The following is a 21113-nucleotide window of genomic DNA, read 5'->3' as shown; positions in this document are numbered from 1 at the left end:
CACATTGGTAAGACTAACAGGAGTACAGAATATAGGGCTAATGGAAGGACTCTTGGTAGTGTTGACAAGCAGAGAGATCTCGGTGTACATGTGCATAGATCCCTGAAAGTTGGCACCCAGGTTGATAACGTTGTTAAGAAGGCGTACGGTGTGTTAGCTTTCGTTGGTAGAGGGATTGAATTTTGGAGCCGTGAGGTCATGTTGCAACTGTACAAAACTCTGGTGCGGCTGCACTTGGAGTATTGTGTACAGTTCTGGTCGCCGCATTATAAGAAGGATGTGGAGGCATTGGAAAGGGTACAGAGGAGGTTTACCAGGATGTTGCCTGGTATGGTGGGAAGGTCTTATGAGGAAAGGCTGAGGGACTTGAGGTTATTTTCATTAGAGAGAAGAAGGTTAAGTGGTGACCTAATTGAGGCATACAAGCTGATCAGAGGGTTAGATAGGGTGGACAGTGAGAGCCTTTTTCCTCGGATGGTGATGGCTAACACGAGGAGACATAGCTTTAAATTGAGGGGTGATAATTATATGACAGATGTCAGAGGTAGGTTCTTTACTCAGAGGGTAGTAAGGGTGTGGAATGCCCTGCCCACAGCAGTTGTGGACTCGCCAACTTTAAGAGCGTTCAAATGGTCAGTGGATAGGCATATGGATAACATTGGAATAGTTTAGGTTAGAGGGTCACTAGATTGGTTCCACTGGTTGGCACAACATCGAAGGCCGAAGGGCCTGTACTGCGCTGTAATGTTCTATGTTCTATTATCTTCCTTCCGGATAAAGATACAAAAGTCTGAGATCATGAACCAACTGATTTAGGAACAGCTTCCTCCCTGCTGCTATCAGACTTTTGAATGGACTTACCTTACATTAAGTTGATCTTTCTCTACATCCTAGCTATGACTGTAACACTGTATTCTGCACTCTCGTTTCCTTCTTTATGAACGGTATGTTTTGTCTATATAGCATGCAAGAAAGAATACTTTTCCTGTATGTTAATACATGTGACAATAATAAATCAAATCAAATGCAGAACTTCATTGCAGTGTTAATGTAAGCCTTACTTGTGACTAAAAAATAAACTTTAATTATAGCTGTTCTCCAGTCTTCTGGCATCTCCAGGGTGGCCAGAGAGAATTTGAAAATTTGGGTCAGAGTCCCTGCTATCTCCTCCCATGCTTCACATAGCTGCTGAAGGCACAATTCATCTGGGCCTGGAGAATTACTCACTTTTAAGGCTGCCACACCTTCAATACCAGATCCTTCCTTTTGTCATGGAGTCATATTTTTTTTTAAAAAATAAGGGTGGCATGGACAAGTTGGGCTGAAGGGCCTGTTTCCATGCTGTAAACCTCTATGACTCTATGACATAAGGAAAGATCTGGTAAGATTCGCATTCTAATCAGTAATCTGTAAACTGTCTGTGGTTTATATGCTCTGTCTGAGGCCAGAACTCTCCATTCACCTGACGAAGGGACAAATCCTGAAAGCTAGTGAATTTACTATCAAATAAATCGGTTGGACTGAAACCTGGTGTTGTCAGAGTTTTCACCCTGGAGATGCCAGAAGACTGGAGAACAGCTAAAGTTAAAGTTTATTTATTAACATACAACGTAGAACATAGAACACTACAGCACAAACAGGCCCTTCGGCCCACAAGTTGTGCCGATCACATCAATACCCACCAATCCATAGACCTATCTATAACCCCCAATCCCATTAAATCCCATATACTCATCCAGAAGTCTTTTAAAAGACCCCAGCGAGTTCGCCTCCACCACCACTGATGGCAGCCGATTCCATTCACTCGTCACCCTCTGAGTGAAAAACTTACCCCTAACATCATTTCTGTACTTGCCTCCCCGCACCTTAAATCTCTGTCCTCTCGTAGCGACCATTTCAGCCCTGGGAAATAACCTCTGAGAATCCATCCTATCTATTCCTCTCAACATTTTATAAACCTCTATCAGGTCACCTCTCAACCTACGCCCTTCCAGGGAGAAGAGTCCCAACTCCCTCAACCTATCTTCATAAGGCATGCCTCCCAATCCAGGCAACATCCTTGTAAATCTCCTCTGCACCCTTTCAATAGCTTCCATGTCCTTCCTATAGTGAGGTGACCAGAACTGCGCACAGTACTCCAAGTGGGGTCTGACAAGGGTCTTATAAAGTTGCAGCATTACCTCCCGACTCCTAAACTCAATCCCACGATTAATGAAGGCCAGCACACCATACGCCTTCTTGACCACATCCTCCACCTGCGAGGCCGATTTAAGAGTCCTGTGGACCCGGACCCCAAGATCCTTCTGCTCTTCAACACTGCTAAGGCTCCTGCCCTTGATAGTGTACTCATTCATCCCATTGGTCCTGCCAAAATGGACAACTACACATTTATCCGCGTTGAAGTCCATCTGCCACTTCTCCGCCCAGTCTTGCATCCTATTTATGTCCTGCTGCAACTTCTGACATCCTTCCAGACCATCCACAAACCACCGACCTTCGTGTCATCGGCGAACTTACTAACCCATCCCTCCACTTCCTCATCGAGGTCATTTATGAAAATGACAAACAGCAAGGGTCCTGGAACAGATCCCTGGGGCACTCCACTGGTGACTGACCTCCATGCAGAAAAAGACCCATCCACAACCACTCTCTGCTTTCTGCAGGCAAGCCAGTTCTGGATCCACAAGGCCAAAGCCCCCTGGATCCCATGCTCTGTCACCTTCTCAAGAAGTCTTGCATGGGGGACCTTATCAAATGCTTTGCTGAAATCCATGTACACCACGTCCACCGCTCTTCCTTCGTCAATGTGTTCAGTTACATTTTCGAAGAACTCAACTAGGCTCGTAAGGCACGACCTGCCCTTGACAAAACCATGCTGACTATTTCTGATCATGCTAAACCTCTCCAAATGCTCATAAATCTTGTACCTCAGAAGCCTCTCCATCAGGTTACCAACCACTGAGGTCAGACTCACCGGTCGGTAATTTCCAGGGCTATCTCTGTTCCCTTTCTTGAAAATAGGAATTACATCCGCAATCCTCCAATCCTCCGGAACCTCTCCCATCTCCATTGACGACGAAAAGATCATCGCCAGGGGCTCTGCAATCACCTCCCTCACCTCCCACAGTATCCTGGGGTACATCCTATCTGGTCCCGGCGACTTGTCTATCTTGATAGAATTCAAAAGTTCTAACACATCCTCCTCCTTAATATCCACATACTCAATCTTTTCCATCTGCTGCAAATCCCTAGCAAAATCTCCCAGATCAGTTTCCACTGTGAATACTGAGGCAAAGTACTCATTAAGCACCTGTGCCATTTCTTCTGGTTCCACACAGACCTTTCCCCCTTCACCTTTTATAGGTCCTATCCCTTCTCTTCTCATCTTTTTACTTTTCACATATTTGTAGAAGGCCTTGGGATTCTCCTTAATCTTACCCACCAAGGCCTTCTCATGACCCATTCTGGCTCTCAGAATTTCCCTTTTAAGCTTATTAGTCACAAGGAAGGCTCACATGAACACTGCAATGAAGTTCTGCATTTGATTTGATTTGATTTATTATTGTCACATGTATTAACATACATGTGGTTTACAATGGACCAGCAAGGCGTTTGATAAGGTCCCCCATGCAAGACTTCTTGAGAAGGTGAGAGGGCATGGGATCCAAGGGGCTTTGGCCTTGTGGATCCAGAACTGGCTTGCCTGCAGAAGGCTGAGAGTGGTTGTGGATGGGTCTTTTTCTGCATGGAGGTCGGTCACCAGTGGAGTGCCCCAGGGATCTGTTCTAGGACCCTTGCTGTTTGTCATTTTCATAAATGACCTGGATGAGGAAGTGAAGAGATGGGTTGGTAAGTTTGCCAAGGATACAAAATTTGGTGCTGTTGTGGATAGTCTGGAGGGATGTCAGAAGTTGCAGCGTGACTTAGATAGGATGCAAGACTGGGCGGAGAAGTAGCAGATGGACTTCAACACGGATAAATGTGTAGTGGTCCATTTTGGCAGGACCACTGGGATGAAGGAGTACAATATCAAGGGTAGTAGTCTTAGCAGTGTTGAGGAGCAGAAGTATCTTGGGGCCTGGGTCCATAGGACTCTTAAATCAGACGCACAGGTGGAGGATGTGGTCAAGAAGGCGTATGGTGTACTGGCCTTCATTAATCGAGGGACTGAGTTTAGGAGTCGGGAGGTAATGCTGCAACTTTATAAGACCCTTGTCAGACCCCACTTGGAGTACTGTGCGCAGTTCTGGTCGCCTCACTACAAGAAGGATGTGGAAGCTATTGAGAGAGTGCAGAGGAGATTTACAAGGATGTTGCCTGGATTGGGAGGCATGCCTTATGAAGACAGGTTGAGGGAGCTAGGTCTCTTCTCGCTGGAGAGACGAAGATTGAGAGGTGACCTGATAGAGGTTTATAAAATTTTGAGAGGAATAGATAGGGTGGATCCTCGGAGGCTATTTCTCAGCACTGAAATGGTTGCTACGAGAGGACACAGGTTTAAGGTGCGGGGAGCAAGTACAGAGGAGATGTTCGGGGTAAGTTTTTCACTCAGAGGGTGGTGAGTGAGTGGAGTCAGCTGCCGTCGGTGATGGTAGAGGTGAACTTGCTGGGGTCTTTTAAAAGACTTCTGAATGAGTATATGGGATTTAATGGGATTGGGAGTTACAGATAGTTCTATGGCCTGATAGGTATAGAACATAGAACATAGAACACTACAGCACAGAACAGGCCCTTCGGCCCACGATGTTGCACCGACCAGTTAAAAAACAATGACCCACTAACCTAAACCAATCCCTTTTCGTCCATAAACCTATCCACGGATCTCTTAAACGCCCCCAAGCTAGGCGCATTTACAACTGCAGCAGGCAGGGCATTCCAATCCCTCACCACCCTCTGGGTAAAGAACCTACCCCTGACATCCGTCCTATAACTACCCCCCCTTAATTTAAAGCCATGCCCCCTCGTGCTAGCGTTCTCCATCCGAGGAAAAAGGCTATCACTATCCACCCTATCTAAACCTCTAATCATCTTATATGTTTCAATAAGATCCCCTCTTAGCCGCCTTCTTTCTAGCAAAAACAACCCCAAATCCCTCAGTCTCTCCTCATAGGACCTCCCCTCCATACCAGGCAACATCCTGGTAAACCTCCTCTGCACCCTCTCCAAAGCCTCCACATCCTTCCTGTAATGTGGGGACCAGAACTGCACACAGTACTCCAAGTGCGGCCGCACCAGAGTTGTGTACAGTTGCAACATGACGCTGCGACTCCTAAATTCAATCCCCCTACCGATAAACGCCAAGACACCGTATGCCTTCCTAACAACCTTATCTACTTGATTCCCAACTTTCAGGGATCCATGTACACAGACACCTAGATCCCTCTGTTCATCCACACTATTCAAAGTCTTCCCGTTAGCCCTATACTCAACACATCTTCTCCTTGGAAAGAAGGAGATTGAGAGGGGACATGATAGAGGTATATAAGATACTGAAGGGAATAGATAGAGTTAATAGTGAGAGACTGCTCCCTAGACTGGGTACGAACACAAGAGGTCATCACTTAAGGGTGAGGGGGGGGAGGTATAATTTGGAGGTAAGAGGAAGGTTCTTTACACAGAGAGTTGTGGGGGTCTGGAATGCGCTACCGAGTAGGGTGGTGGAGGCAGGCACGTTGGACTCGTTTAAGATGCAGTTAGATAGGCATATGAGTGAAACGAGAATGGAGGGATATGGTAGGGGCTATTAAATAGGGTTAAACCTCGGGAGACACCGGAAGGGCAGGCTGTATGATTAATATGTTTTGTCTTTATTCCACAGGTGGAGGTCCACCTCGTGTCAAGCGAGGGGCATGCACACGGCGGGTTGTGCGTGGGCTGCTCTTGGAAGTCCAGGAGTGGCCTAGTACTTCATGTTGGTGTGTGTGCTTGATCCTGGACCGATAGACGGGCTCCACAACAGCTCAGTGACTAGCACTGCTAGCTGTGCAGATACATGGATTTGGGCCTGTGTCTGTGGGAGTTTGCGCATTCTCCCTGTGGTTGCGTGGGTTTCCTCCGGGCGCTCCGGTTTCCTCCCACACCCCAAAGATGTGCTCTTAGGCTAATTGGTTTCCACCAAATTGACACTATTTCTTCCCTGAATCTGACTGAGTAGGGTCCCATTCGTAGACATGCAGGGTAGAATAGGTGTAGGGCGATGCGGCGGCGCGGGCTCGTTGGGCCGAAGGGCCTGTTTCCCGTGCTGGGTTGTTCTTTGTTCTTTGTATCTGTTATTCCTACCAAAGTGAATTACCTCACACTTCTCCGCATTAAACTCCATCCGCCACCTCTCGGCCCAGCTCTGCAACCTGTCTCCCTGCAAACTATGACACCCTTCCTCACAATCTACCACACCACCGACTTTGGTGTCATCAGCAAATTTACTAATCCACCCAGCTATACCCTCATCCAGATCATTAATAAAAATTACAAACAGCAGTGGCCCCAAAACAGATCCCTGAGGCACACCACTCGTAACTGAACTCCATGACAAATATTTACCATCAACCACCACCCTCTGTCTCCTATCTGCCAGCCAATTCCTGATCCAATTTCCTAGATTACCCTCAATCCCATACATCTGCATTTTCTGCAGAAGCCTACCATGGTGAACCTTATCAAACGCCTTACTAAAATCCATATATACCACGTCAACTGCCTTACCCCTATCCACCTCTTTGGTCACTTTCTCAAAAAACTCAATAAGGTTAGTAAGGCACGACCTACCCGCTACAAAACCATGCTGACTATCTCCAATCAATTCATTACTCTCCAAATAACTATAAATCCTATCCCTAATACTTTTTTCTAAAACCTTGCCCACAACAGAAGTAAGCCTCACCGGTCTATAATTCCCGGGGAAGTCTCTGTTCCCCTTCTTAAACAATGGGACAACATTCGCTATCCTCCAATCTTCTGGTACTATACCAGAGACCAACGACGACCTGAAGATCAGAGCCAGAGGCTCTGCAATCACCTCTCTTGCCTCCCAGAGAATCCTAGGGTAAATGCCATCCGGACCAGGGGACTTATCTATTTTCAAACCCTCAAGAATATCCAGCACATCCCCCTTATCAACTGCAATACTGTCTATTTTACACCCCTGCAACCCAGTGTCCTCCTCAGCTATATTCATGTCCCCCTGCGTGAACACCGAAGAGAAATATTGGTTCAATGCCTCTCCAATCTCTTCCGGTTCCACACACAACTTCCCTCTGCTGTCTGTAACTGGCCCTAATATTGCCCTAACCAACCTTCTGTCCTTGACATACCTATAGAACGCCTTAGGATTCTCCTTAATCCTATCAGCCAAAGTCTTCTCATGTCCTCTTTTAGTCCTTCTTAACTCACTCTTCAACTCCCTCCTAGCCAATCTAAAGCTTTCTAGTGCACTACCTGAGCCCTCAAGTCTCAACCAAACATAAGCCTCCTTTTTCTTTTTAACCAACGAATCAACTTTTTTAGTGCACCACGGTTCCCTAGCTCTACCAATTCCTCCTTGCCTGACAGGGACATACCTATCACAGACTCGCAGTAGCTGCTCCTTGAAAAAACTCCACATTTCGGACGTTCCCAGTCCCTGTAATCTCCTAGTCCAACCTATGCTTCCTAATTCTCTCCTAATAGCCTCATAATTACCCTTCCCCCAGCTAAAACTACTGACCCGAGGTTCATGCCTATCCCTTTCCATCACTAAGGTGAACGTAACTGAATTGTGGTCACTATCACCAAAATGCACACCAACTTCCAAGTCTAGCACCTGGTCTGGCTCATTTCCCAGCACCAAATCCAATATAGCCTCACCTCTAGTTGGCCTATCTACATACTGAGTCAAAAAACCTTCCTGCACGCTTTGTACAAAAACTGACCCCTCTAACGAGCTAGAGCTATAGCAATTCCAATCAATATTAGTAAAGTTAAAGTCCCCCATAACAATTACCCTATTACTTTCACTCCTAACCAGGATCGTCTCCGCAATCCTTTCTTCAACCTCTCTAGAACTTTTAGGAGGTCTGTAAAAGACTCCCAACAGGGTGACCTCTCCTCTCCTATTTCTAATCTCAGCCCATACTACCTCAACAGACAAGTCCTCATCAAACTTCCTCTCTGACACTGTGATACAGTCCTTGACTAATAATGCTACCCCTCCCCCCTTCTACCTCCTTCTCTACTCCGACTAAAGCATTTGAACCCCGGGACCTGCAACAACCATTCCTGACCCTGCTCTATCCATGTCTCTGAAATGGCCACAACATCAAAGTCCCAGGTACTGATCCACACTGCAAGTTCATCCACTTTATTGCGAATACTCCTCGCATTAAAGTATACGCATTTCAAACCCTGCTCTGCCCCACCCCCACGATGCCGTGCATTGCAGTCCCCATCTATGCCCCCCTCACTTTCACCCCCTCTACTCAGGATCCCACCCCCCCTCCGAATCAGTTTAAACCTCCCTGCATAGCCTTTGCAAATTTACCCCCCAGGATATTGGTTCCCCTCTGATTCAGGTGTAGACCATCACTCTGATAGAGGTCCCACCTTCCCCAGAATAAGCCCCAATTGCTCAAGTACCTGAACCCCTCCCTCCTGCACCATCCCCTCAGCCACGAGTTCAAACTTTCCCTCTCTCTATTCCTCTCTAAACTATCCAGTGGCACAGGCAAGAGTCCGGAGATAACCACTCTTTCTGACTTGGCCTTTAGTTTCCACCCCAACTCCATAAATCTCTGCTTAATATCCCCTTCCTTTAACCTCCCTATGTCATGCGTCCCCACATGAACTATAACTTGGTGTTGATCTCCCTCTCCCCTAAGAGTCCTGAACACCCTTTCTGATACATCCCGGACCCCAGCCCCTGGGAGGCAACACACCAGCCCTGAGTCCCTACCATTACTTCCGACTCTCCTATCCGTCCCCTTAACTGTGGAATCCCCAATCACGAGGCCCAATCTTTTACATCCCCTAACCACCTGAGCTTTTACAATAGGCTCACCCCCAGAGACCTGCTCCCTTTGGCTATCCCCAGTTAATTCCTCCTCAACTGTAGCCTCCAGGACCGAAAACCTATTTTGGAGGGGAACAGCCCCAGGGGATTGTCCCCCCAATTGCTTCTTTCCCCTCTTCCTGGCAGTGACCCAAGACTCATTTCTAGGAGTGACTATCTTCTTATAACTCCTATCGATGTCCTCCTCCGCCTCCCGAATTATGCGGAGTTCCTCTAATTCCACCTCCAGCTCCTCCAGAAGCTGCAATCTAACACACTTCCTACAGGTAAAACACTACTCACCACATACATCCCACAGGAGATGCAGCTTACTGCCTGAACTGCCATCCCTGAAACAATTACCAGCAGAAAAATAAAAATAAAAATATAAAAACAAACTTCCGCCACACTGATAATTAGGTTAGAGGAGGTGGGAGGGTGGGATTCTCTACCAGTGTAGAGGATCGGGTATCCTCTCTGTGCCAATTTATAGGGTTAGGGGCCCGAGAGAAAAAACTACAACTACCGGTAAGCGTCCTAGTGACGACTTCCGGTTTCTAACTAATATAAAAAAAAACCGCCGAAACTCGCGACTTTAAACTAGAAATAAAAAGTTAAACAACATAAACAGAAAAATGTACCTTTTTTGCTGCCTCCTCACCCGCCCAAAAATCGCTGCCTCTCGACGTATGGATATGATCGACGCAACTTGTGGGTCGAAAGGCCTGTTTGTGCTGTAGTGTTCTGTGTTCTAAATCCCTAAACTAATCCCAATTGCCCGCATTTGGCCCATATCCCTCTATACCCATCGTACCCATGTAACTGTCTAAATGCTTTTTAAAAGACAAAATTGTACCCGCCTCTTCTACTACCTCTGGCAGCTTGTTCCAGACACTCACCACCCTCAATGTTAATTTGCTGAAGAACCTCACAGTCTGTCTCCCTGAATTCCAGACCATCATCCTCATTCTCTTGGTGGATGTGTACTGATCTCCACTGCCTCCATCCACAGGCTGCCCCTTTGGTCCCAAATGGGCCCCACTCTTTCCCTGGTTATCCTCTTCCCATTGATAGAATTACAGAATAGCTTGGGATTTCCCCTACTTTTACCAGCCAGAGCATCCTCAAATCCCCTCTTTGCTTTCCTAACTACTTTTTTAATCTCCACCCTGCACTTTCTATACCTCACCAACACCTCCACTGATTTGCTCCCCTTGTACTTTTGAAAAGTCTTTCTCTTCCTCCTCATTGGATCCTGAATTTCTCTGGTCATCCATGTTTTCTGGCTTGTTACTCCTACCTATCATCCTGCAGAGAAAATGCTGGGCTGCATCTTCCCCATTTCCTTTTCGGATGCCCCCCCCCCCCCCCCCCCCCCCCCCGCCCCTGCCCCCAGCTCTTCTGTAAATTTTCCCATTAGTGGCTGTTCCCAGTCCAGCTGGACCAGATCCTGTCTTGTTTTACTAAAATCCACTCCCCCAATCCAAAACCTTTTTCTTGCAACTTGTCTATTTCCTTGTTCGTAAGAAGCTTAAACTGTACCATGTCAACGTAAGACAATAAGGCCTTTGAACATTTTGTGGCACTGATGCCATGTGCAGCATACCCACTGACCTGGGCAGCAACCTCTGCTCAGGCATTCTTGGTTAAATGCAGCAGCCTTTTTCTGCCATCCCTGTGTGTGGCACTGCCCACTTCCACCAGAAAAACTAGGGGACAGGGAGCTTACTGGACTTGCCCTCCCATCTCCTGTGTACGCCATGTACTCAGCCATTATCACAAATGATTCTTCCATCTTATGTTGGAGAAAGCTCCCTCTGCCTCCCATCCAATCTCTTGTAGTCCCCAGGGTGATGCTTAGAGACCTTTAAAACTAACCACCAGGTGGGTAAGATTAAGGAGAACCCCAAGGCGTTCTACAAATACGTGAAGAGTAAAGGGATGAGAAGTGAAGGGATTGGACCTATAAAAGGGGAAGGGGGAAAGTCTGTGTGGAACCGGAAGAAATGGCAGAGGTGCTTAAGGAGTACATTGCCTCGGTATTCACGGTGGAAAGTGATGTGGCAGGTTGTACTACAGGTTTGCAGCACACTGAAAAGATTGAGTATATGGACGTTAAGAAAGAGGATGTGTTGGAACTTTTAAATTCGATCAAGATAGATAAGTCACCCAGACCGGATGTGATGTACCCCAGGTTACTGTGGGAGGTGAAGGAAGAGATTGCAGAGCCTCTGGCAATGATCTTTGCATCGTCGATGGAGACGGGAGAGGTTCCAGAGGATTGGAGGATTGCGGATGTGGTTCCTATTTTCAAGAAAGGGAACAGGGATAGCCCGGGAATTACCAACCAGTGAGTCTGACCTCAGTGGTTGGTAAGCTGATGGAGACGATACTGAGGGACAGGATTTATGAACACTTAGAGAAGTTTAACTTCAGCAAGGCGTTTGATAAGGTCCCCCATGCAAGACTTCTTGGGAAGGTGACAGGGCATGGGATCCAGGGGGCTTTGGCCTTGTGGATCCAGAACTGGCTTGCCTGCAGAAAGCAGAGAGTGGATGGGTCTTTTTCTGCATGGAGGTTGGTCACCAGTGGAGTGCCCCAGGGATCTGTTCTAGGACTCTTGCTGTTTGTCATTTTCATAAATGACCTGGATGAGGAAGCGGAGGGATGGGTAAGTAAGTTCGCTGATGACACAAAGGTAGGTGGTGTTGTGGATGGTCTGGAAGGATGTCAGAAGTTGCAGCGTGACATAGATAGGATGCAAGACTGGGCAGAGAAGTGGCAGATGGACTTCAATGCGGATAAATGTGTAGTGGTCCATTTTGGCAGATCCAATGGGATGAAGGAGTACGGTGAGTCTCACTTCTGTTGTGGGCAAGGTTTTGGAAAAAATTATTAGGGATAGGATTTATAGTTATTTGGAGAGTAATGAGTTGATTGGAGATAGTCAGCATGGTTTTGTAGCGGGTAGGTCGTGCCTTACTAACCTTATTGAGTTTTTTGAGAAAGTGACCAAAGAGGTGGATGGGGGTAAGGCAGTGGACGTGGTGTATATGGATTTTAGTAAGGCGTTTGATAAGGTTCACCATGGTAGGCTTCTGCACAAAATGCAGATGTATGGGATTGGGGGTGATCTAGGGAACTGGATTAGGAATTGGCTAGCGGATAGGAGACAGAGGGTAGTGGTTGACGGTAAATATTCATCATGGAGTTCGGTTACAAGTGGTGTGCCTCAGGGATCTGTGTTGGGGCCACTGCTGTTTGTGATTTTTATTAATGATCTGGATGAGGGTATAGTTGGGTGGATCAGTAAATTTGCTGATGACACCAAAGTCGGAGGTGTGGTAGATAGTGAGGAAGGGTGTCATAGTTTGCAGGAAGACTTAGACAGGTTGCAGAGCTGGGCCGAGAGGTGGCGGATGGAGTTTAATGCAGAGAAATGTGAGGTAATTCACTTTGGTAGGAATAGCAGATGTGTTGAGTATAGGGCTAACGGGAAGACTTTGAATAGTGTGGAGGAGCAGAGGGATCTAGGTGTATGTGTACATAGATCCCTGAAAGTTGGGAATCAAGTAGATAAGGTTGTTAAGAAGGCGTACGGTGTCTTGGCGTTTATTGGTAGGGGGATTGAATTTAGGAGTCGTAGCGTTATGTTGCAACTGTACACAACTCTGGTGCGGCCGCACTTGGAGTATTGTGTGCAGTTCTGGTCCCCACATTACAGGAAGGATATGGAGGCTTTGGAGAGGGTGCAGAGGAGGTTTACCAGGATGTTGCCTGGTATGGAGGGGAGGTCCTATGAGGAGAGGCTGAGGGATTTGGGGTTGTTTTCGCTGGAAAGAAGGCGGCTAAGAGGGGATCTTATTGAAACATATAAGATGATTAGAGGTTTAGATAGGGTGGATAGTGATAGCCTTTTTCCTCTGATGGAAAAATCTAGCACGAGGGGGCATGGCTTTAAACTAAGAGGGGGTAGTTATAGGACAGATGTCAGGGGTAGGTTCTTTACCCAGAGGGTGGTGAGGGATTGGAATGCCCTGCCTGCTGCAGTTGTAAATGCGCCTAGTTTGGGGGCGTTTAAGAGGTCTGTGGACAGGTTTATGGACGAAAAGGGATTGGTTTAGGTTAGTGGGTCATTGTTGTTGTTTTTTTTTAACTGGTCGGCGCAACATCGTGGGCCGAAGGGCCTGTTCTGCGCTGTAATGTTCTATGTTCTATATCAAGGGTAGGAGTCTTAGCAGTGTTGAGGAGCAGAAGTATCTTGGGGTCCAGGTCCATAGGACTCTTAAATTGGCCTCGCAGGTGGAGGATGTGGTCAGGAAGGTGTATGGTGTGCTCGCCTTCATTAATCGAGGGACTGAGTTTAGGAGCCGGGAGGTAATGCTGCAACTTTATAAGACCCTTGTCAAACCCCACTTGGAGTAATGTGTGCAGTTCTGGTCGCCTCACTACAAGAAGGATGTGGAAGCTATTGAGAGGGTGCAGAGGAGATTTACAAGGATGTTGCCTGGATTAGGAGGCATGCTTCATGAAGATAGATTGAGGGAGCTAGGTCTCTTCTCCCTGGAGAGACGAAGGTTGAGAGGCGACCTGATAGAGGTTTATAAAATGTTGAGAGGAATAGATAGGGTGGATTCTCAGAGGCTATTTCCCAGGGCTGAAATGGTCGCTACGAGAGGACACAGGTTTAAGGTGCTGGGAAGCAAGTACAGAGGAGATGTTAGGGGTAAGTTTTTCACTCAGAGGGTGGTGAGTGAGTGGAATTGGCTGCCATCGGTGGTGGTACAGACGAACTCGCTGGGGTCTTTTAAGTGACTCCTGGATGAGTACATAGGATTTAATGGGATTGAGAGTTATGCATAGGCCTGTTAGGTATGGATATGATCGGTGAAACTTGTGGGCCGAAATCTATGTTCTATGTCCCCATTAGGCCCAGTGGCCAACTCATTCCCAACCCCACCAGTACGGTCAGGCCCACTGGAAGACATGTTTCATGCTGGGCTGGCCTTAGTTGGTCACCAGAAGTAAATTCACTTTGAGAACATGATTTGTCAGGGAATGGATTCTACATTCACTTCTGGCCTCACCTGAATTTGTGTGCACAGCAAGCCTGACATTTAGGCCAATGTCTCAGTAGATTTTCTTCTCTGGGTAAGCCTGTTGTAGATTTATAGCAGAATTGGGATCCTGTCTGAGAGAGGGATGTGGTCTACGAGCAGAGGATACCTTTCCTTACATCAATAAATTACAGAATCATGTATAAATTGTTATAACTTTCTTTTCAGGGGTGAGTGAAGGAAGCGACAATCCAAACACAGAGATCTGATCACCAGAATGGCTGACATTGCAAAAGGAACACTGGGAGTGGCAAAAGCAACCACCGAAGTTGTGTCTGGAATGGCTGCTGTGGCAGATGCTATGGAAAAATTTGCGAGTTTCAGCAAACTGGCCTCTGCAGCTGGACCAGTGGGTGCTATTTTTGGGGTAGCCGCAGCAGTTATTGAACTTGTTTTAGGCGGTCGTGAAAGTGAGGAGTTGAAATACATGAAGGAGCAGTTCCAGAAAGTCGGGAACAAGCTAGATGTTATCTCAGATCAGGTGAAAGAAGTGCTCCGTACAGTTGAGAAATCTACAATCAATAATCAATATTTCCCCATTGAAGAGAATCTGAAAAACCAGTTCAGGAAGTACATGGACATCCTGAACGCCAAAGCAGAGTACCAGCAAAACGAGAAACAAGAGTTTCTCTCACACTTTGAAGCAACAAAGGCTGACCAGAACCTTCACACTCTCTTTGATGGTGTGATGGGGCATTCTATCATCTTTGGCAAACCCATTCTGGAGACTGCCATGGAATATGATCAGAGAAACCGACGCCTCATGGAAGAGATGTGCTCCCGACTGAGGGAGCTTTTCTGTATTGGCCTGATTGCCATGTTGGGTCACGCTACCCTCACTGGCAACGATGTAGAGGCACTAAAGAAGGAATGGAATGGAAAATTGGCTAACGTTGAGGAAAAAATGGAATCAATGGTAGATAAATGCATAAATGAATTTGCAGAGCAGGCAAAAATAGATGTTGAGGGTCTGATAAAGAACAAGGGTGAGCGAGATAACAGGAGTTGTGCAGGTTATATACTTGAGACATTAACAGGCAAATATGACTGGGTAAACTGGTCAGTGCGGGTCTATGATCCTGTCAGTGGCTTCGACAATCATTGTGTCACTGGACCAAATCGGTTTCACTTTTTCAGACTCAATGATACCAATGTTGTTGTCTCCTTTGCCATTGATCCAAAAACTCCACTTAATGAGGCACAAATAAGGCAGTTAATGGAAGGGAAGGATGGTTGGGATGATGCAAGGGAGGTTGCTGAATTTGTGTACAATAACCTTCCTACAGGACATGTCGTACACACAGTGAAACGCTACAAAGGCCTGTGGGGTCACAACAATTTTCCAAACAATTGTCATTTCTGGGAAAACTACAGTGGAGTCACCCTGTGTGTCCACTCAACATAAAACTCCTGCCCCGTTCCCTTGTATCAATGATAGCTGGTCAGAAAATAACCTGTTTGTTGATTCTGGGTGAAACTTTTGATGTTTAGAAATGGGATGGAATTTGAAATTTATTAAATGGATACACTTGGCTTTCTTTGTCAATATTTCATATCAAATGAGGAGTTAACTAAGGAGATATATCATTCCTAAAACTCAGCTAAGTACAAATTCCATACAGAAATCAGTTACCTTACAGCAATACTAGCAACTCTCACCTCAATGTGTTGTGAGAGACTCTCATGAAACAAAGAACTGGAGCTGTATTTGTTTAAATCTCAGTAAAAGCAGAAGAGAGTCTTATTGATCTAGAAACTGACCTTCAGGTTAATACACATCTCATGCTGGTGTTTGCATTTTCGCTCTTCTAAAGTCAGGACTTCAATCTCTGAACCTGATTGTTGAAGTTTAAGATCTGATAGGAAAGTGGGATGGGACAGTGGCACAGTGGTTAGTACTGCTGCCTCGCAGCACTAGGGACCCAGGTTCAATTCTCTGCTTGGGTCACTGTCTGTGTGGAGTTGGCACCTTCTCCCCATGTCTGCGTGGGTTTGCTCCCGGTAATCTGGTTTCCTCAGACACTCGAAAGATGTGCAGGTTAGGTGGATTGGCCATGCTAAATTGTCCATTAGTGTCAGGGGAAGTAGCAGGGTAAATCCTTGGGATTACAGTTGGGATTGTGGTTGGTGCAGTGTAGGGGTTCTATTCTTACCTCAAGGTCATAGAGTCATAGGATGCCTGCAGTGCAGAAGGCCATTTGGCCCATTGAGCCTGCACTGAAAACAATCCCTATCCCCGTAACCCCATACATTTATCCTGTTCATCCCCCTGACACTAAGAGGCAGTTTAGCACAGCCAATCAACCTGACCCACACATCTGTGGAGTGTGGGAAGAAAGTGGAGCACCCTGAGGAAACCCACGCAGACACGGGGAGAATGTGCAGACTCCACACAGACAGTGACCCGAAACTGGAATCGAAGGTGTTTCATTGTGAATGTCTGAAGCAGCAGGAACTTGTACAACAGATTGTGGCTGTGAGTACTGTATCTCACCAAATCTCACCAGGCTAACACAATAGAAGTATTCCAGCAAAGTGCTGAATGATGTCTATCCATGAGGCACCCCCATATTCATTATGTTGATTTCTGAAGCCATAATTCTCTGGAGATTTTCTAGCTAATCTATGAATTCTAACCAAGTCTCCTGGACACTGTCACTCCATATTATAGCTGTGTAAACTAGCTTTCCCTCACAGCGAGTGAAGAATGATGTGACCGAGGGAAAATATAAAGATATTGGGTGGGATGCTCCGGCCCCGCCCCCTCAGCCGTGTGTTTCCTGCTGGCAGGAGGTGGCAGGTTGTTTGCCAGTGGTGGGATTCTCTGGTACCATCACTGTCAATGGAAATTCCCATTCACAGGTGGGAAAAACACAGGCAAAAGTGTGCTGCCGGCAGGACTGGAAAATGTGACTGGTGTGAACAGCTGGAGAATTCTAGCCATTATCAATGAGGAAAGGAGATGGTCTTTAGGGCAGAATAAGACAGAAGATTGTACAATGCACCAACATGTGTGTAAACAATGTGCAAGCATTGAAATAATTCATAAGAACATAAGAAATAGGAGCAGGAGTGGGCCATCTAGCCCCTCGAGCCTGCCCCACCATTCAATAAGATCATGGCTGATCTGAAGTGGATCAGTTCCACTTTCCTGCTTTCTCCCCATAACTCTTAATCACTGAATCAATCATGGCTTTTTCATTTCTAAGAAATAGATCTGTAATAATCTGATCTCTGTCGCTCAGTCTTAGAGGGAGTGCAGAGGAGGTTTACTAGGCTGATACCGGAGTTGAGGGGGTTGAGCTATGAGGAGAGGCTGAATAAACTGGGCTTGTACTCGTTAGAGTTTAGAAGAATGAGGGGAGATCTCATTGAGAAGTATAAGATGTTGAATGGGATGGATAGGATAGAGGTGGAGAGACTCTTCCCGCTCAGAAAGGACAGTAGGACTAGGGGGCACAGCCTCAAGATAAAGGGCGGTTTAGAACGGAGTTGAGGAGGAACTTCTTCACTCAAAGGGTGGTGAATCTCTGGAGTTCTCTGCCCGTTGAAGTGGTGGAGGCTGCCTTGCTAAATATTTTTAAGATGCGGGTTGATGGGTTTTTGATAAGAGAGGGGATTAAGGGTTATGGGGAGAAAGCGGGAAAGTGGAACTGAGCAGCGACAGATCAGCCATGATCTTATTGAATGGCAGGGCAGGCTCAAAGGGCTAGATGGCCTACTCCTGCTCCTATTTCTTATGTTCTTATGTACAATATCCCTCTAAACACAGTAAAAAGTCTGACAACACCAGGTTTTAGTCCAACCTATTAACAGGGACACTCGCTGATATCTTATACTCATTCTGTTTAACCCTGTAATCACTGTTCTGGATGATTTGTAAAGGATTATTGTGTAGGGTTTTGAGAAGAAGGCAGGAGAATGGCACTAATTGAATAGCTCATTCAGAGAGCTGTGTCCCCCTCTGTGTGTAATAATCCTGTAATTCAGTAATACTCAGATTTGCTTAAAAAGACTGGAATTGTTAAAATAAAGTTGGTTCTGATTGTTCACTGCAATGTGTGGAATAAACTCAATAACAGTGCAGTAGGGAATGGGTTAATGAACTTTGTAATGCTTGGAGATTGGTAAAAAAAGTATTGTAAGATTTGTTTTCGTGTGTCCCAGACAAGGAGACTGCGACTGCCCTTGCTGAGGTACACAAGTTTATGATAATCTGTTCAGAATGTAGCTGACCCAGCTCGTATCTATGTTTGTATCTTTAATTTTGGGGCCTTTCGCCTAACATAGTGAAGCTTGCATGCTCTAAATATATATTCATATATATTCATTATGTACTGCTTATGTGTCATGTACCAACATATTATACACAGTATATGCTATACAACTTATGAACATAAATTGTTACACCGGTCCTGTTAATTTTAAGTTGTTTTGCCGGCCTGTGTGTTAGCTAAGGGCTAATCACACAAGACAATTGCGGCCTTGAGATAACCATGAAGAAACGCCGAGGCAGCCATATTCCCACGATGGAGGACAACCCACAGCCTGGGAACCAGCTGAGACAGAAGATGCGTATGTGACTGGGGGGTATAAAAATGTGCTCTTAAATTGTGTTCGGAGAGAAGCCTGGGGAACCACTGTTAGGTACCACGTGTATCTCCCAAAAGCTTTTGAATAAACTTGCTGTACTTTGACTCACAACTGGTCTCAGAGGTATCTTTTACCAACAGCAAACAGCTTCTGACTGGCAACTAAATCAATTGGGAACAAACGCCCATTGACAAAAATCACCTTGTTTCTTTGAAAAGAACCCAGCAATCCAGAGGAAAAGTGGATGTTTGAACAATGGACAGAACATAGAACATTACAGCGCAGTACAGGCCCTTCGGCCCTCAATGTTGCGCCGACCAGTGGAACCAATCTAATGACCCTCTAACCTAAACCATTCCATATGCCTATCCACTGACCATTTGAATGCCCTGATAAGATCATAGCAAAGTAGAAGGAGAAGTTACTCCCTTTGGCCCCTTGAGCCTGTTGGGCTATTATCTCTGATCTGATTATAACCTTAAAGCTGACTACTCCCTCTGGGCTCCTCATAAGTCTTAACTCCCTCAAAGGTCATAACTGTTACCAACTGAGCATTGAATATAACCAATGAGCCAGTCCCGACTACTCTCTGGGTAAGGGAATTGCTAAGATACATTATCCTCTGAAAAGACATTGCCTTTGTCTTTGTCTTAAATGGGAAGCCATTTATTTTGAAACTACCTCCCCCAGTTTTAGATTCTCCTCAGTGGAGAAACATCCTCTCAGTATCTATCCTGGCGAACCATGTCCCCTAACCACCCAGCACAGAACCTCATAAGTTTCAACACATTCACCTCTCATTTTCCTAAACTTCAATGAGTACAGGCCCAACCTGCTCAACCCTTCCTCATCAGGCAAATCCTTCATCTCAGGAATCAAACTTTTTCTGAATCTTTCCTTAAAAAAGGAGACTTCAAACTGTGCACCATACTATACGTGTGGTCTTCCGAACATTCTGTACAATAGTCACAAGGCTTCCATACGATTATAGAGCTAGAGACACTAAATCAATACTTTGCTTCAGTTTTCACAGTGGAGAAAACTAGTATCAATCCTATCAGAATGGGCAAGTCAGAGGTAATAGAAAGGGTCGAACTTAAAACAATCAACATCAATAAGGAAAAGGTACTCAACAAACTATTGGGATTGAGGGTAGACAAGTCCCCGGGGCCAGATGGCCTGCAGCCTAGGTTATTAAAGGTGATGGGGGTGGAGATAATGGATCTATTGGTTCTAATATTTCAAAATTCCCTGGACATGGGATACGGTTCCAGTGGATTGGAAAAATGATTTTGCCTCCCTCCCTTATTCAAAAAGGGAGGGAGGCAAAATGTGGGAACTCACAGACCGAGTAGTTTAATATCTGCTGTTGGGAAAGTGTTAGAATCAATTATCAAGAAAGCAGCAATATCAGGACATTTGGAAATTCAGAACACTATCCATCAGTGTCAGAATGTTTTTATGAAGACAATTCATGTTTGAACAATTTGCTGGAGTTCTTTGAGGATGCAACAAGCATAGTGGATAATGAGAATCCTGTGGATGTAGTGTAGCTGGACTTCCAGAAGGCGTTTGATAATGTTCTGCACAAAAAGTTAATTCACAAGGTTAGATCACATGGGATTAGGGGTAATTTATTAACTTGGATAGGTGATTGCCTGATGGAGAGAAGACAGAGAGTCGGGATAAATGGGTTTTCTTCTGGATGGCAAAAGGTAACTAGTGGTGTGTCACATGGTTCAGTCCTTGGGCCCTGGCTATTTACAATCTATATTAACGACTTGGAAACATGGATAGCAGACTTCTGGAATTTGAGGTGAGGAGAAATTTCTTCACCTAGAGGGTGGTGGTTAAGTACATAAGAACATAAGAAATAGGAGCAGGAGTAGGCCATCCAGCCCTTCGAGCCTGCCCCGCCATTCAATAAGATCATGGCTGATCTGTTGTGGCTCAGTTCCACTTTCCCGCCCTCTCCCCATAACCCTTAATCCCTTCTCCTATCAAAAACCCATCAACCCGCGTCTTAAAAATATTTAGCGAGGCAGCCTCCACCACTTCAACGGGCAGAGAATTCCAGAGATTCACCACCCTTTGAGTGAAGAAGTTCCTCCTCAACTCCGTTCTAAACCGCCCCCCTTTTATCTTGAGGCTGTGCCCCCTAGTCCTATTGTCTTTTTTGAGCGGGAAGAGTCTTTCCACCTCTATCCTATCCATCCCATTCATCATCTTATACGTCTCAATGAGATCTCCTCTCATTCTTCTAAACTCTAACGAGTACAAGCCCAGTTTATTCAGCCTCTCCTCATAGCTCAACCCCCTCAACTCCGGTATCAGCCTAGTAAACCTCCTCTGCACTCCCTCCAAGGCCAAAATATCTTTGC

The 21113-nt window shown here is 45.9% G+C and overlaps 1 protein-coding gene across 1 annotated transcript in view; it reads left to right on the top strand.

Annotated features, from left to right (window-relative positions):
* The window catches only part of LOC145359570 (protein rapunzel-like), a 29796-nt gene extending 13646 nt beyond the window's left edge, over nucleotides 1-16150 (top strand). The window contains exon 2 of the mRNA XM_080214247.1: nucleotides 14308-16150. Within this exon, the coding sequence (XP_080070373.1) occupies nucleotides 14357-15544 (1188 nt within the window). The 5' untranslated portion in view covers nucleotides 14308-14356 and the 3' untranslated portion in view covers nucleotides 15545-16150. The remainder of the gene's footprint in view (nucleotides 1-14307) is intronic.
* The last annotated feature ends 4963 nt before the right edge of the window (nucleotides 16151-21113 follow it).

Source organism: Carcharhinus amblyrhynchos, chromosome 2 (assembly GCF_965287045.1).
Source record: "Carcharhinus amblyrhynchos chromosome 2, sCarAmb.v2.hapA, whole genome shotgun sequence".
Lineage (NCBI taxonomy): Eukaryota > Metazoa > Chordata > Chondrichthyes > Carcharhiniformes > Carcharhinidae > Carcharhinus > Carcharhinus amblyrhynchos.
The sequence above is the reverse complement of the archived record's forward strand: the minus strand, read 5'-3'. Positions and strand labels throughout refer to the sequence as shown.